Source organism: Geotrypetes seraphini, chromosome 7, assembly GCF_902459505.1.
Source record: "Geotrypetes seraphini chromosome 7, aGeoSer1.1, whole genome shotgun sequence".
NCBI classification, from domain to species: domain Eukaryota; kingdom Metazoa; phylum Chordata; class Amphibia; order Gymnophiona; family Dermophiidae; genus Geotrypetes; species Geotrypetes seraphini.
The window spans coordinates 93,437,980-93,450,612 of NC_047090.1; the positions used below are offsets into that span (position 1 = coordinate 93,437,980).

The following is a 12,633-nucleotide window of genomic DNA, read 5'->3' on the forward strand; positions in this document are numbered from 1 at the left end:
TGAAGACTAAAGAAGCATTTTTTTACCAAGAAGTTGAGATGGTCATTGAAGGAGAGAGAGGAGTCTATGATGATGCCAAGGACTTTGCTTGAAAACTCAAGCTGAAGAGTGGAGCCGGAAGATAATGGGATGGAGGTGGGTAAATGACCTAATATTGGGCCGAGCCAAAGTAGTTTTGTTTTGGACTCGTTCAATTTCATTTGTACAGAATGTGCCCAGAATTGAAGGTTCATTATACATGCGGATATGTTCTCAGCGAGGTTAGTGAGGTTCGAGTCGGTCTCAAGGAGGATGAGGATATCGTCAGCATAGGTGTAGAGAGTTTCCAGGGGGGATAGATGAAGGAGTTTCAAAGAGGACATGTAAATATTGAAAAGGATAGGAGAGAGGGGTGAGCCTTGCAGGACTCCACATATCGGCTTTCAGGGAGGGGATGAGGTACCGTTTATGTTAACGGTGTAGGAGTGTAAGCGTAGGAATTTCGAGAACCAGTCTAGGACTGTGGAACTTATGCCAATTTCAGAGAGTTGGAAGATTAGGATATCATGATGGACGACGTCGAAAGCTGCGGAGAGGTCGAATTGTAGAAGTACAGCGAATTTGTTGCGAGAATGAAGTTGTTGAACCTTAGAGATTAGTGAGGCTAATAGGGATTCGGTGCTGAAGTTGGGTCTTAAGCTGAATTGGTGGGGTTGGAGAATAGAGAATCTTTCTAGGTAGGATGAGAGTTGAGTGGATATGATGGATATGATGGATTCTAACATCTTGCAGAAGTTTGTAATTGATGGGAGACGCAAACAGATCTATTTGAGGGGTTCCCAAAATTGAGAAGATTTGTTGTAATGTCTTAATGTTCAGGGACCACTCATGAGGCTAAAAGAATCTGTTTGGCTTGTCTACAAGTACATTCTGTTTGCCTGCTAGGTATAAGGCTTTGAGAAAGATGTTCGTGGAATGGCCAAATTTGAGTTGCTTCTTGGCAAAGGAGGCGAGATCCCATGTCCTCTTGCTTGTTGACATATTATGTACATAGTGACTTGATTGTCTGTGTGCATCATGATCACTTGATTGATTGATCCTGAAATGTATGGAGTGCTCAGCAAATTGCTTGCAGCTCTAGAAGTTTAATGTGGAAGGATTTTTCTTGAGTGGACCAAGTTCCTTGCGTACAAAGGCTGTCTAGGTCAGGGCTGCCCAAGCCCGGTCCTTGAGATCTGCTGGCAGGCCAGTTTTTCAGGATATCCACAATGAACATGCATGAGAGAGATTTGCATACCAAGAAGGCAGTACAGGCAAATCTCTCTCATGCATATTCATCGTGAATATCCTGAAAACCTGGCCTGCCAGTAGATCTCAAGGACCGGACTTGGGCAGCCCTGGTCTAGGTGAACTCTCCATCCAGACATGGACGCATCTATCATTAACATCTTCTGATGTGGGACAACATGAAAAATAAGGCTCCTAGAGAGGTTTGTTGGGATGAGCCACCACTGCAGAGATTGATAAAGTGAGGTGACTTTGAGTTGATGGGAGAAAGGATCTGAGGCCCGAGACCATTGGGAAGCAAGAGTCCATTGGGGATTCCTGAGATGAAGATGGGCAAATGGAGTAGCATGTACTGTGGAGGCCATCATCTCACATGCTGTGATGGTTGAGCAGACATCTAGTTGCAAAGATGAATAAGACTGTCGAGTCTCTGCTGAGGGAGGGAAGCGCGAGTCTGAGTCATATCTAGCAGTGCTCCTACAAATTCCAGTGTTTGTGTTGGTTGGAGATGGGATTTTTGGTTGTTGATCACAAATCCCAGAAGTTCTAATAGGTTGAGGACAAGGTTATTTGAGCCGCTTGAGGTGAGGATGCTTTTATTAATCAGTCATCCAAATAGGGGAACACATGAAAGCCATAGTGTTACATCTACTACAACTAAACACTTTGTGAATACTCTGAGTACTGATGCTAGACCAAATGGTAGCACCCTGCATTGGAGATGATGTGTTCCCATCTGAAAGTGGAGATATTGTCTGTGGGCTGGAAGAATGGGAATGTGTGTATATGCTTCCTTGAATTCCAGAGAGCAAAGCCAGTCATTCTCTGAGAGGGAATAGACACTGCCTAGGGATAGCATGCAAAATTTCTCTTTAACTACATACTTGTTGAGGGCTAAGAGGTTAAGGATTTGGTGCAGTCCTCCGGTCTTCTTGGTATGAGGGGGTACTGGTTTGATGGCATTCAGCTGCAGAAGGGCCGAGACTTGTTGAAGAAGGGAGGTCTGCTGAGAATTGAAAGAATACTTTCTTGGAGGTCTGTGTGGAGGATCTTCATGAAGACGAAGAGCATAGCCTTCTTTTATGACCTTTAGGATCCAGCTGTCAATGGTGATCAGGGTCCAACAATGGTGATAATGAGTAAGGCGACCTCTGATGGGATGCAGAGGAGGGTGGAATGGTAGAATGATAACTAGTCTCTGGAAGAGGGAGTCAAAAGACTAAGTAGATTTTTGCAGAGGCTGAGTTTGTTGTTTCTGGGACCGTTATTGTCTGGGACACTTCTGTGGAGGAGGCCTAGAAGAGAGAGGTTGAGAATATTGTCTATTGTAAGATGTTGGCTGATATCTAGGATTATAAGATCTCCTAGTAGTCTAGGGATTGGAAAGCTATGAAGTTCCTTTCTTTTTCCTAACACCAAACCAGATGTGACCAGGCCAGTCAAATAACAAGACTGTTAGTGACCCTGTTCCAGCTCTTTTTTCTTTCTTGTGTAACAGAATGAAAACAGAACATCATATTAGCATTTTTCTTTCTCTTAATTTAGTGTATCAAGTTGAATCCTAGAAGAACAGATGCTTTAATGAGACATGGGATGTATCACTTTGAAAATTCAAACTGGAATATAGCAACCGCTGATTTTACAGCTGTGATTAAACAGAACCCCAACCACGGACAAGTCAGGTAACCATCTTATTTTGATAAATGTTGTTCTCAGTGAATCATCAAGACATAATAGCCAGTTAAGAAGTAAATGTGTCATAGGCTATGTGAATTGGTCTATTATTTCTCCTTATTGCTTGCCTTTTCTGTTGGAAAGGCTAATGATGTGAAAGTCTCTAGCATTTTGTGGCATATTAAGTTTACGATCTGTAGCAAAGTTTATAAAAGGTCAATTCTTTAAATGACTGTGAATGCAGAAAAATTGCTTTTTGTCTTGCTTTGATAAACTTTTTGAAAATCCTTTTTGGTCCACTAAACTTCAGTAAAAAGTTACGTTTTCTTTTGTTGGCAGGCCCAAATTACACATCCAGTCAGCTAGAGAAGGGAAAAACTTCCCTTCAGAGTGGCAGCAAAATCTTTTTTTTTTTTTTAAAAGGAGCATACCCCACTGGCTCTCGGTGCCCTCAGGCAAGGCATATAGCTGAGGCACCACTGACAATGAAGCGACCCCCCCTTCCTGGTGTCTTTTCTTCCTCCCTCTTCCCCTCATTTATTTTTATTTAATGATATAATTACAAACTTTCCTTCCCCCTTTCCCTCAAACTTGCGTACATCATCGTATTCATCTATTCAATGTCCAACCTTTTCTTTTTACCCCCATTCTTAAATTAATTTTAATGTTTTTAGCTTTATAAACCGGCCAGATACACGATGATGGTCAGTATATTAAAATGTAAATAAACTTAGCTACCTGAGTGTGACACCCCTGAGGAAAAAAGGGACCCCCTGTGGGACCCAACCTCCATCCGGACAAGAAAGGGCTAGAAAAGGCCACTGCCTATCCTCTCCAACAATTTCTAACTAAAGGCAAAACAGGACTACACAAGCTTATTGCCTCCACCTGCTGGAGACGGAGAACAGACTGATCCTAAGGGGGACTGTACAGCCTACTTGTACTACTGCTAGAATTAAGTTGTGTTCTCAGTCTCCACCTTCTGGCAGAAGAGTATAAACTCACCTGTCTGGGCCGGTCTGGGGGGACTAAAAGAAAGAAAATTTGCAGGTAAAATCTAATTTCTCCTTTTCCTTCAGCAGCAACTCCATTATTTTTCCTACCACTGATGTGAGGCTTACCAGCGTATAGTTTCCCACTTCTTCCCTGTCCCCACTTTTCTGAAGGGAACCTATATCCGCTCATCTCCAATCCTGTGGAACCTCTCCTGTCTCTAAAGATCTATTAAATATATCCGTAAGAAGTCCTGCTAGGATTTCTCTTAGCTCCTTTCTCTTAGTTCTGAGATGTATCCCATTTAGGAAATAAGTAAACTATACACTTTCAATTGGAGACTGTTGAGATAAAAAGATGATACAGTAATGCAGAGATAATGGAAAGCCAGTAAGGCTCAGTGTTTAGCTCAAAAAGAAGGAAAAAGCCTCAGAACGGGCCCTCCCACCACCACAAAGGTGGATATACTAGGTGGTTGAGCGGTAACCTCGCAGGCAAAACCTTCGTTTAAAAATGAGCACTGCAACACTTGAGCATAAACCGTGCTTCACATACAAAATGTCCAGACAGAGGAACAAATTCCACTTATCTTAGATGCTGATCGGCACACCAACGGAGGCCAGCTTTTCACCGACAGGCTACATCAGTGAAACGCTGGCCTCCGTTGGTGTGCCGATCAGCATCTAAGATAAGTGGAATTTTTTCCTCTGTCTGGACATTTTGTATGTGAAGCACGGTTTATGCTCAAGTATTGCAGTGCTCATTTTTAAACGAAGGTTTTGCCTGCGAGGTTACCGCTCAACCACCTAGTATATCCACCTTTGTGGTGGTGGGAGGGCCCATTCTGAGGCTTTTTCCTTCTTTTTGAGCTAAACACTGAGCCTTTCTGGCTTTCCATTATCTCTGCATTACTGTATCATCTTTTTATCTCAACAGTCTCCAATTGAAAGTGTATAATTTACTTACATTGGTTTTCAATACATCTGAGTTGGTTACTCTCATTTAGGAAATGCCATCTGAAATAGATAAATATTTAACTTTTTCTGAAATGATAACAAATCGGTCCAAGTTTCATTGTTACTAGACGAAGATTCCATGCATTTTTGTCCCAGCCAGAGATAGCACATTTACATATGTAGAAGCTACATAAATAGTTTTCACCTTAGTACAACTTAAAAACGTGGTTGTTTGGGTAAGCGTATGGAGGGGCTGGTGATTGATATCTTTGCGATTGACTATTGCTCATTGACTGTGGTTGTATGTTGTTGGGTTTTTTTGTGTTTGCTTGTTTTCAGTTCTTTAAACTCTTCTCTCAATTAATATTTCTTGTTGAAAATGAAGTCCTTTTCCCACTATTGTATAGTCCATACATCTCTGTGACCTACAGGTTAGTAAAAGCAGTATAGCAAAAACAAATAAACTATTCACTAGACAGCCTTTACTGTCAGCATGTCAGCATAGCTATTGCTAGCAGTCAGCATTTTCAGTTGGCATAACTAATGTCAGCGAAGGCCTATGGGAAATTATATCAATCTGACTCTGGCATGTGAATGCAGATAGACCCTGAAGGCAGGGAGACTGTTTTAAGTAGCCCTGATTAAATCATGATTAGCTAAAAGGTGTTAATGTCTGATTAAGAGGGTGCTTAGGACAATGGGTCCAGATGCACAGATAACTAAAGTTAATCAGAAACTATTACAATCCGTAGCTAATATGTCAATTAGGACCGGGCAAATATCAGACGACTGGAGGATAGCAAATGTCATCCCAATTTTCAAAAAAGGATCAAGAGGTGAACCAGGAAACAACAGACCGGTGAGTCTCACATCGGTTCCTGGGAAGATAATCAAAGCACTAATTAAAGACAGCATTGTACAACACTTGGAAAAGCACAACCTAATGAGAGCTAGTCAACACGGCTTCAGGAAAGGGAGGTCATGTTTGACAAATTTACTTCAATTCTTTGAGAAGGTGAACAAGCAAATAGATAGTGGAGATTCAGTGGACATAATTTACTTGGACTTCCAAAAAGCGTTTGACAAGGTTCCGCACGCAAGGCTTATGAGTAAACTACTAAGTCATGGAATAGGAGGAGAAGTGCACGGATGGATCGGAAATTGGCTAGAGAACAGAACGCAGAGGGTAACCATAAATGGGAAATTCTCGGACTGGGAAAAGGTGACCAGCGGCTTGCCCCAGGGCTCGGTTCTTGGGCCCATCTTGTTCAATATTTTTATAAATGACCTGGAAGAGGAAACATCATGCAATATAATCAAGTTTGCAGATGATACAAAACTATGTCGGACGGTTGGCTCTCAAAGGGACTGTGAGGATCTTCAAAAGGATCTAAATCAGCTGGAAATGTGGGCGATAAAGTGGCAGATGAATTTTAACATAGACAAATGCAAGGTGATGCATCTGGGAAAGAAAAACAAAGAACATGATTACAAGATGTCAGGGGTGACATTAGCCAAATGCGAACAAGAAAGGGATTTGGGGGTTCTGATAGACAGAACCCTAAAGCCGTCGGCTCAATGTGCGGCGGCGGCGAAGAAAGCAAATAGGATGTTAGGTATGATTAAGAAAGGGATCACGAGTAGGTCGGAAGATGTTATAATGCCACTTTACAGAACAATGGTCAGACCACACTTAGAATACTGTGTCCAACACTGGTCTCCATACCTTATGAAGGATAAAATTCTGTTGGAGAGGGTGCAGAGGCGAGCCACGAAACTAGTCAAAGGCATGGAGAATTTAAGCTACAAGGAACGCCTCGGAAAACTGGGACTGTTCACCCTCGAAAAAAGAAGACTACGTGGGGATCTGATAGAGACTTTTAAAATATTAAAAGGATTTGACCAAATTGACCAGGAAGCAGCATTACTGACATTTACAGATGTGTCACGGACAAGAGGTCATAGCCTGAAACTGAATGGCAGCAGGTTCAGGACAAATGTCAGGAAGTTCTGTTTCACACAAAGAGTGGTGGGCGCTTGGAATGCTCTCCCGGAGGAGGTGGTGGCAGAGAATACTGTTCTGGGTTTCAAACGCAAGTTGGATGCACACCTTCTTGCAAATCATATTGAGGGATACGGGAAATCCGGGTCTCCAACAAGGAGCACCTAAATGGGCCTCCGCGTGTGCGGATCGCCAGACTAGATGGACCTTGGTCTGATCCGGTGAAGGCGTTTCTTATGTTCTTATTGTCAGAGATAGACTGGAAATTACATATGACTATAGCCTATTTTACTCCTGTCTATGAAGGAGGGGGGAGATTTAACTTCTATTGAATCTCAATAGATTCTGGTTTTTAGAATAAGTTTCCAAATTATAAAAGCCCCCTCGCAGCATCACCCCCCTCTCTTGGCTCTTGGCATTCTGGTCCTCTCTTGTTTCTCTTGAACTATCTCTTTCTCTGTCTATCTCTCTGTCTATCCTTCTCTTTATCTATGGAACCCGAAACTTAAACCATGACCCCCATCCCCCTTTCTCTCTCTCTCTGGCTCTCCTTAGAATTTCAAACTCTCTGTCTCTTTGCCTCTGAACTCTGTAAGGCAGGGAAACTGTTTTGCTCTCTAATTAATTGTAATGCTTAATTGTAATGCTTATAAATATTGCTTTTCTGTAAGCCTATTTCTATAATATATTCTTTATGCAATCACCTCTGGCTGTGTTTCTTATTGGATTCTATTCCTGGTGAATCTTCTGTGAGGGAACTGAACCTGGGACCTAGCATTTGTAAGGGCGCCTCTCAAGTGACCCCACCAACCATATATTGTGGGGGCCACTAACAATCCTTACAGTTACATTTTCAGCGATGCTACATTTACAGTGAAGTTATTATTACAGCAAAGTTACATTTGAAATGAAGATACATTTGCTGTGAGTTACATACAGCGGTGATATATAAGGCAGTGTTACATACGGCGATGTTACATATAGCGATGTTCAATAAGGTAGAGCAGAGGCATTTAGAATGAGGAGTAACGAAGACGGGATGGTTAGCTGGATTGAGTGATCCATTTTGCTAAGCCATTTAGTGGCTAAAAAGATGGGAGTCGGAGAGACTGGGGTAAGTTGGGGTTAGAGGAGGTGGCAGGGAAGAGGGGGGAGAAGTTAGAGGAATTTGTCAAAAAGGTAAGTTTTGATTGACTTCCTGAACATTAGATAGGTGGGGGAATTGGAGATGAGGGTTGTAAGGCATTTGTTCCATTTGCCCGCTTGGAATGCTAGGGATCTATCGAGGAATTTCTTGTAGAGGCAGCCCTTCAGGGAAGGAAAGGAAAACAGGTAAGTGTTTCGTGTACGAGAGGGGCCTGCAATTTCTAGATGCTCAGATAGGTAGATTGGTGAAGAGCCTGCTAGGGTTTTGAAGCAGAGGCAGGTGAATTTAAAGATGATCCTTGCCTCTACCGGCAGCCAGTGGAGTTTAGTGTAGTAGGGGCTGACATAGTCATATTTTTTGAGGTCGAAGATGAAGCGGACGGCAGCGTTTTGGACTATTCTTAGACGTTTGATGGTGTTTTTATAGGATCCCAGGTATATGATGTTACAATAGTCCAGTATGCTTAAGATTAGTGATTGGACCAGAAGACGAAAGGAAAGGTGGTCGAAGTGACGTTTAATGGTGCGCAGTTTCCAGAGGGAGCAGAAGCATTTTTTGATCTGGGCACTGGTATGATCTTCGAAGGTCAAGCTTCTGTCTAGGAGGACTCCAAGGATTTTTATGGTGGGGTTGATTGGGTAGTTTAGGCCGTTCAATTTCAGGGAAGTGTTTGTTAGTTTGTGGGTAGGACTTGCCAGAAAAATTTTGGTTTTTTCGGTGTTCAATTTTAATTTGAATTGTGAGGTCCATAGTTCTAGCTTGGTGAGGATAGAAGAGGTGAGTTGTTCCGTCTGTTGTGTGAATGAAGTTAGGGGAATGATAATGGTGATGTCGTCTGCGTATATGAATGATTTTAAGTTTGAGTCGGCTAGTGTCCGTGCCAGAGGGGCCAAGTAAATGTTGAAAAGGGAGGGGGAAAGGGGGGAGCCTTGTGGGACTCCACAGGGATTGCGCCAGTAATGGGAGAACGTTCCGTTGCTGTGGACCTGGTAAGTACGGTTAGTAAGGAAGCTTGAGAACCAGTTTAGAACTTGGCCGGTGATGCCGATGGAGTCAAGGCAGCTGAGCAGAATATCGTGGTCGACCAGGTCGAAGGCACTGCTCAGGTCGAATTGGAGTACTAGGGCACTTTTGCCCAGTGAGAACAGGTGGAGGAGGTAATTGGTCAAGGCAGCTAAAACAGTTTCTTTGCTGTGGTTTGTGCGGAAGCCGGATTGGGAGTCATGAAGGATGTTGAACTTTTCTAGGTAGTTCATGAAGTCATGGTTAATTAGGCATTCCATGAGTTTTTGGAAGAGTGGTATGTTGGCGATGGGTCTGTAGTTGGTGGTGGAGGAGTTGGGTTCCTTGTTATTTTTGGGGATAGGGGATACAAGAATGTGGCCAAGATCGGTCGGGAAGTGACCAGTGGACAGGCATAGTGAGACCCAGTTGAAGAGTTCGACTTTAAAAGAGGGGGGGCAGATTTCATGATGGTGGGTGGGCAATTGTCTAATAAGAAGTTGGAGTTAGCGTATTTTGAGTAGAGTTTGAGAAAAAGGTTCCAGTCTGGGCTTTCGAAGGAACTCCAGATCATGTCTGTTGTTGAACCTACTGTGTCTGCTGCAGGAAGGTTGAATATTGGCTCGGGGCTGGGAGTTATAAGAGACGATTTTGGATTGTGGCGGAGGGCGGGAGGTCTGAGCTGGAACGTTTGTGTGAATCTGTTTCTAGCAGGGAGTTGACTATTCTAAACAGTGCTTTACTGTTTAGAGAAGGGGAGTTAATTAGTTGGGAGTAATGTTTACTGCGTTTTTCATTGATCAATCTTTTGTATGCATAGACTTTCAGTCGCCAATTGAGTCTATCGTTGTCAGTCCCTGATTTACGCCATGTCCTTTCTAGTTTCCGTACTTCGCGTTTTATGGCTAAGAGATCCGCATCAAACCAGCTGTTTGAGGGCCGAGGTATTTTCTTGCGAAGTCTTAGGGGGGCGATGGTATTTAGGACTTGGTCGCTGAAGTTTTTCCAGTCTAGATGGAAGTTGGGGTCGGGGTCGGGATTGGAAGTGGGGGTGTAATGTGACCAGAAATCTGCTGGATTAATTTTTCCTCTTGTCTAGGTCATCGTCTTTGTGTGATTGGGCGTGGGCTTCCTGTTTGGTTGTTGTTTGAGCCATGCTAGTTCGAAATGACACAGGAGGTGGTCAGACCAGGGGGTGTTAGACCAAGTTTGGTCTGTGAGGCTTATGTTGGGAGTGGTGGAGATGTTGGAAAGGAAAGTGATCAGGCCAAGCTGGTGACCTTTATTGTGTGTTGTGGTATGGGGGGGCTTGGTGAAGCCTAACGATGTGAGGAAGGAGAATGGGTCTGCAACATTGGGGTTCTCTTCTTGTTCAAGGTGTAGATTGATGTCTCCTGCTAAGCGATTGTGGGTGCCGGCTGCCGAGTTCGTGAGAAGGAATTCGTAGAAGTCTTCTTTTGCTAGATTCCATTTGTTAGGGGGTATGTAGAATAGCGTGACGATAAGATTATCAATGTGGTCAATTTTGGAGATTTTGCAGGTGAGGATTTCCAGGTCATTGGTTAGTTTGGAATCTAGGATTTGGAAGTGAAAGTGGTCATGGAGAATGATGGCCAGGCCACCTCCCCTTTTGGAGTTTCTTGCGAGGGGGATGATTTTGTAATGTGGTGGGAGAATATCCCCTATGATGGCATCCTGGTTGGAGAAGAGCCATGTTTCGGTTAGGAGTACAATGTCTAAGTGGGTTTCTTCCAGCCAATCTTTGAAGAGTTGGGCCTTATTTATAACCGAGCGAATGTTCAGGTAGGTGCCTGGGAGGGACGAGGGTTTCCGTGCGTTGTCAGTTTTTTAGGGATCATTTTCTATTGTGTGTTGGTCTGGGTGGATGGCGGGAAGTATTGATCACGGGGATGGGGAAAGGACCCGTTTCTGTGACATCACGAACGAGTCGGTGGGGGCGAAGGAATTTGTCAGGTCCTGGGATTCTAGACCATGCGATATAGGTTGGTATAGGTTCGAAGGCTAAAGCTTTTGTAGTCCAGCCTCTAGTGCTAAACAAATCAGGCACGCTGCTGAGGCCAGCAGCGTGCCTGATTTTAAGGCCAAATGGGATCGGCACATGGGATCTATTCACAGGGCAAAGGTAGGGGAGGGACATTAAGGTGGGCAGACTAGATGGGCTGTGGGCCCTTATCTTCCGTCTATTTCTATGTTTCTATGTTTCTAAGTAGAGTAGGAGAAAGGCAATGAGCTTGTGAGTGAGGCTAGACATGTTGGGTGGCTGATGGGGTGGCGAACAAGGGGGCTGGACTGGGAGTGGGAGGGGGGAGGGCAGGCTGGAGGAGCTGGGGGGGAAAGAAGACAGACGCTTAAGGGGAGGTGGGCAAATACCCAAGACTCAAGGGCAGATAAGAAGAGGGCTTGAGGGCAAGTAATGAATATAAGTCTATGAACAGCTGAACAAAATAAGATTATGAGCAGGTATGTTATAAAGGTCTATGAACAGGACTGTAAGACAGAATACAGGTCTATGCAATATGAAATGTAAATCATGAACAGATGTGCGATATAAATCTAAAAGCGGAAATGGTATGGATCATTATGAACAGGTATGTAGTAAAAGTCTATGAACAGGTATAAGAACATAAGAACATAAGAACATAAGCAGTGCCTCCGCCGGGACAGACCATAGGTCCATCCTGCCCGGCAGTCCGCTCCCGCGGCGGCCCAAACAGGTCACGACCTGTCTGAATCACCAGAAGGGGCTCCCTTGCCACCTTGGTTTCTCATTGAAGTCCTATCTTCCCATCGAAGTCCTAACCCTCCGGTCTTGCACATGCACGACCTGTTGGGTTTCTATACTTATTACCTGGTTAGCTTTCTATACTTGTGTTACATCCCAGCTCCTCCCTGAGTATCCCACGATCCCTTTATCCCTCAGGAATCCGTCCAATCCCTGTTTGAATCCCTGTACTGTACTCTGCCTGATCATTTCCTCCGGTAGCGCATTCCAAGTGTCCACGACCCTTTGGGTGAAAAAAAACTTCCTTGTATTTGTTTTGAACCTATCTCCCTTCAGTTTCTCCGAATGCCCCCTCGTACTTGTTGTCCCCTTCAGTCTGAAGAATCTGTCCCTATCCACCCTCTCTATGCCCCTCATGATCTTGAAGGTCTCTATCATATCTCCCCTGAGCCTCCTTTTTTCCAGAGAGAAGAGCCTCAGCCTATCCAACCTCTCGGCGTATGGGCAGTGTTCCAGCCCTTTTACCAGTTTCGTTGCTCTCCTTTGGACTCTCTCAAGTACCGCCATGTCCTTCTTGAGGTGCGGCGACCAATACTGAACGCAGTATTCCAGATGTGGACGCAAAATCGCTCGATGCAATGGCATGATGACTTCCCACGTCCTGGTTGTTATGCCCCTCTTTTCTGATGCCCAGCATCCTGTTGGCTTTTTTCGAGGCTGCTGCGCACTGTGCAGATGGCTTCAGTGATGCATCCACCAGCACACCAAGTCACTCTCAAGTCTGCTGTCTCCCAACAATGCCCCCCCCAATTTGTAGTTGAACAACGGGTTCTTTTTCCCTATATGCATG

General features: G+C 44.1%; 1 protein-coding gene across 6 annotated transcripts in view; it reads left to right on the plus strand.

Annotated features, from left to right (window-relative positions):
- TTC6 (tetratricopeptide repeat domain 6) overlaps positions 1-12,633 on the plus strand; it is a 302,423-nt gene that overhangs the window by 132,812 nt on the left and 156,978 nt on the right. For all 6 annotated transcript variants that reach the window (XM_033953436.1, XM_033953440.1, XM_033953437.1 and 3 more), the window contains one exon: positions 2,812-2,948. In XM_033953436.1, coding sequence (XP_033809327.1) covers positions 2,812-2,948 — 137 coding nt within the window. The remainder of the gene's footprint in view (positions 1-2,811; positions 2,949-12,633) is intronic.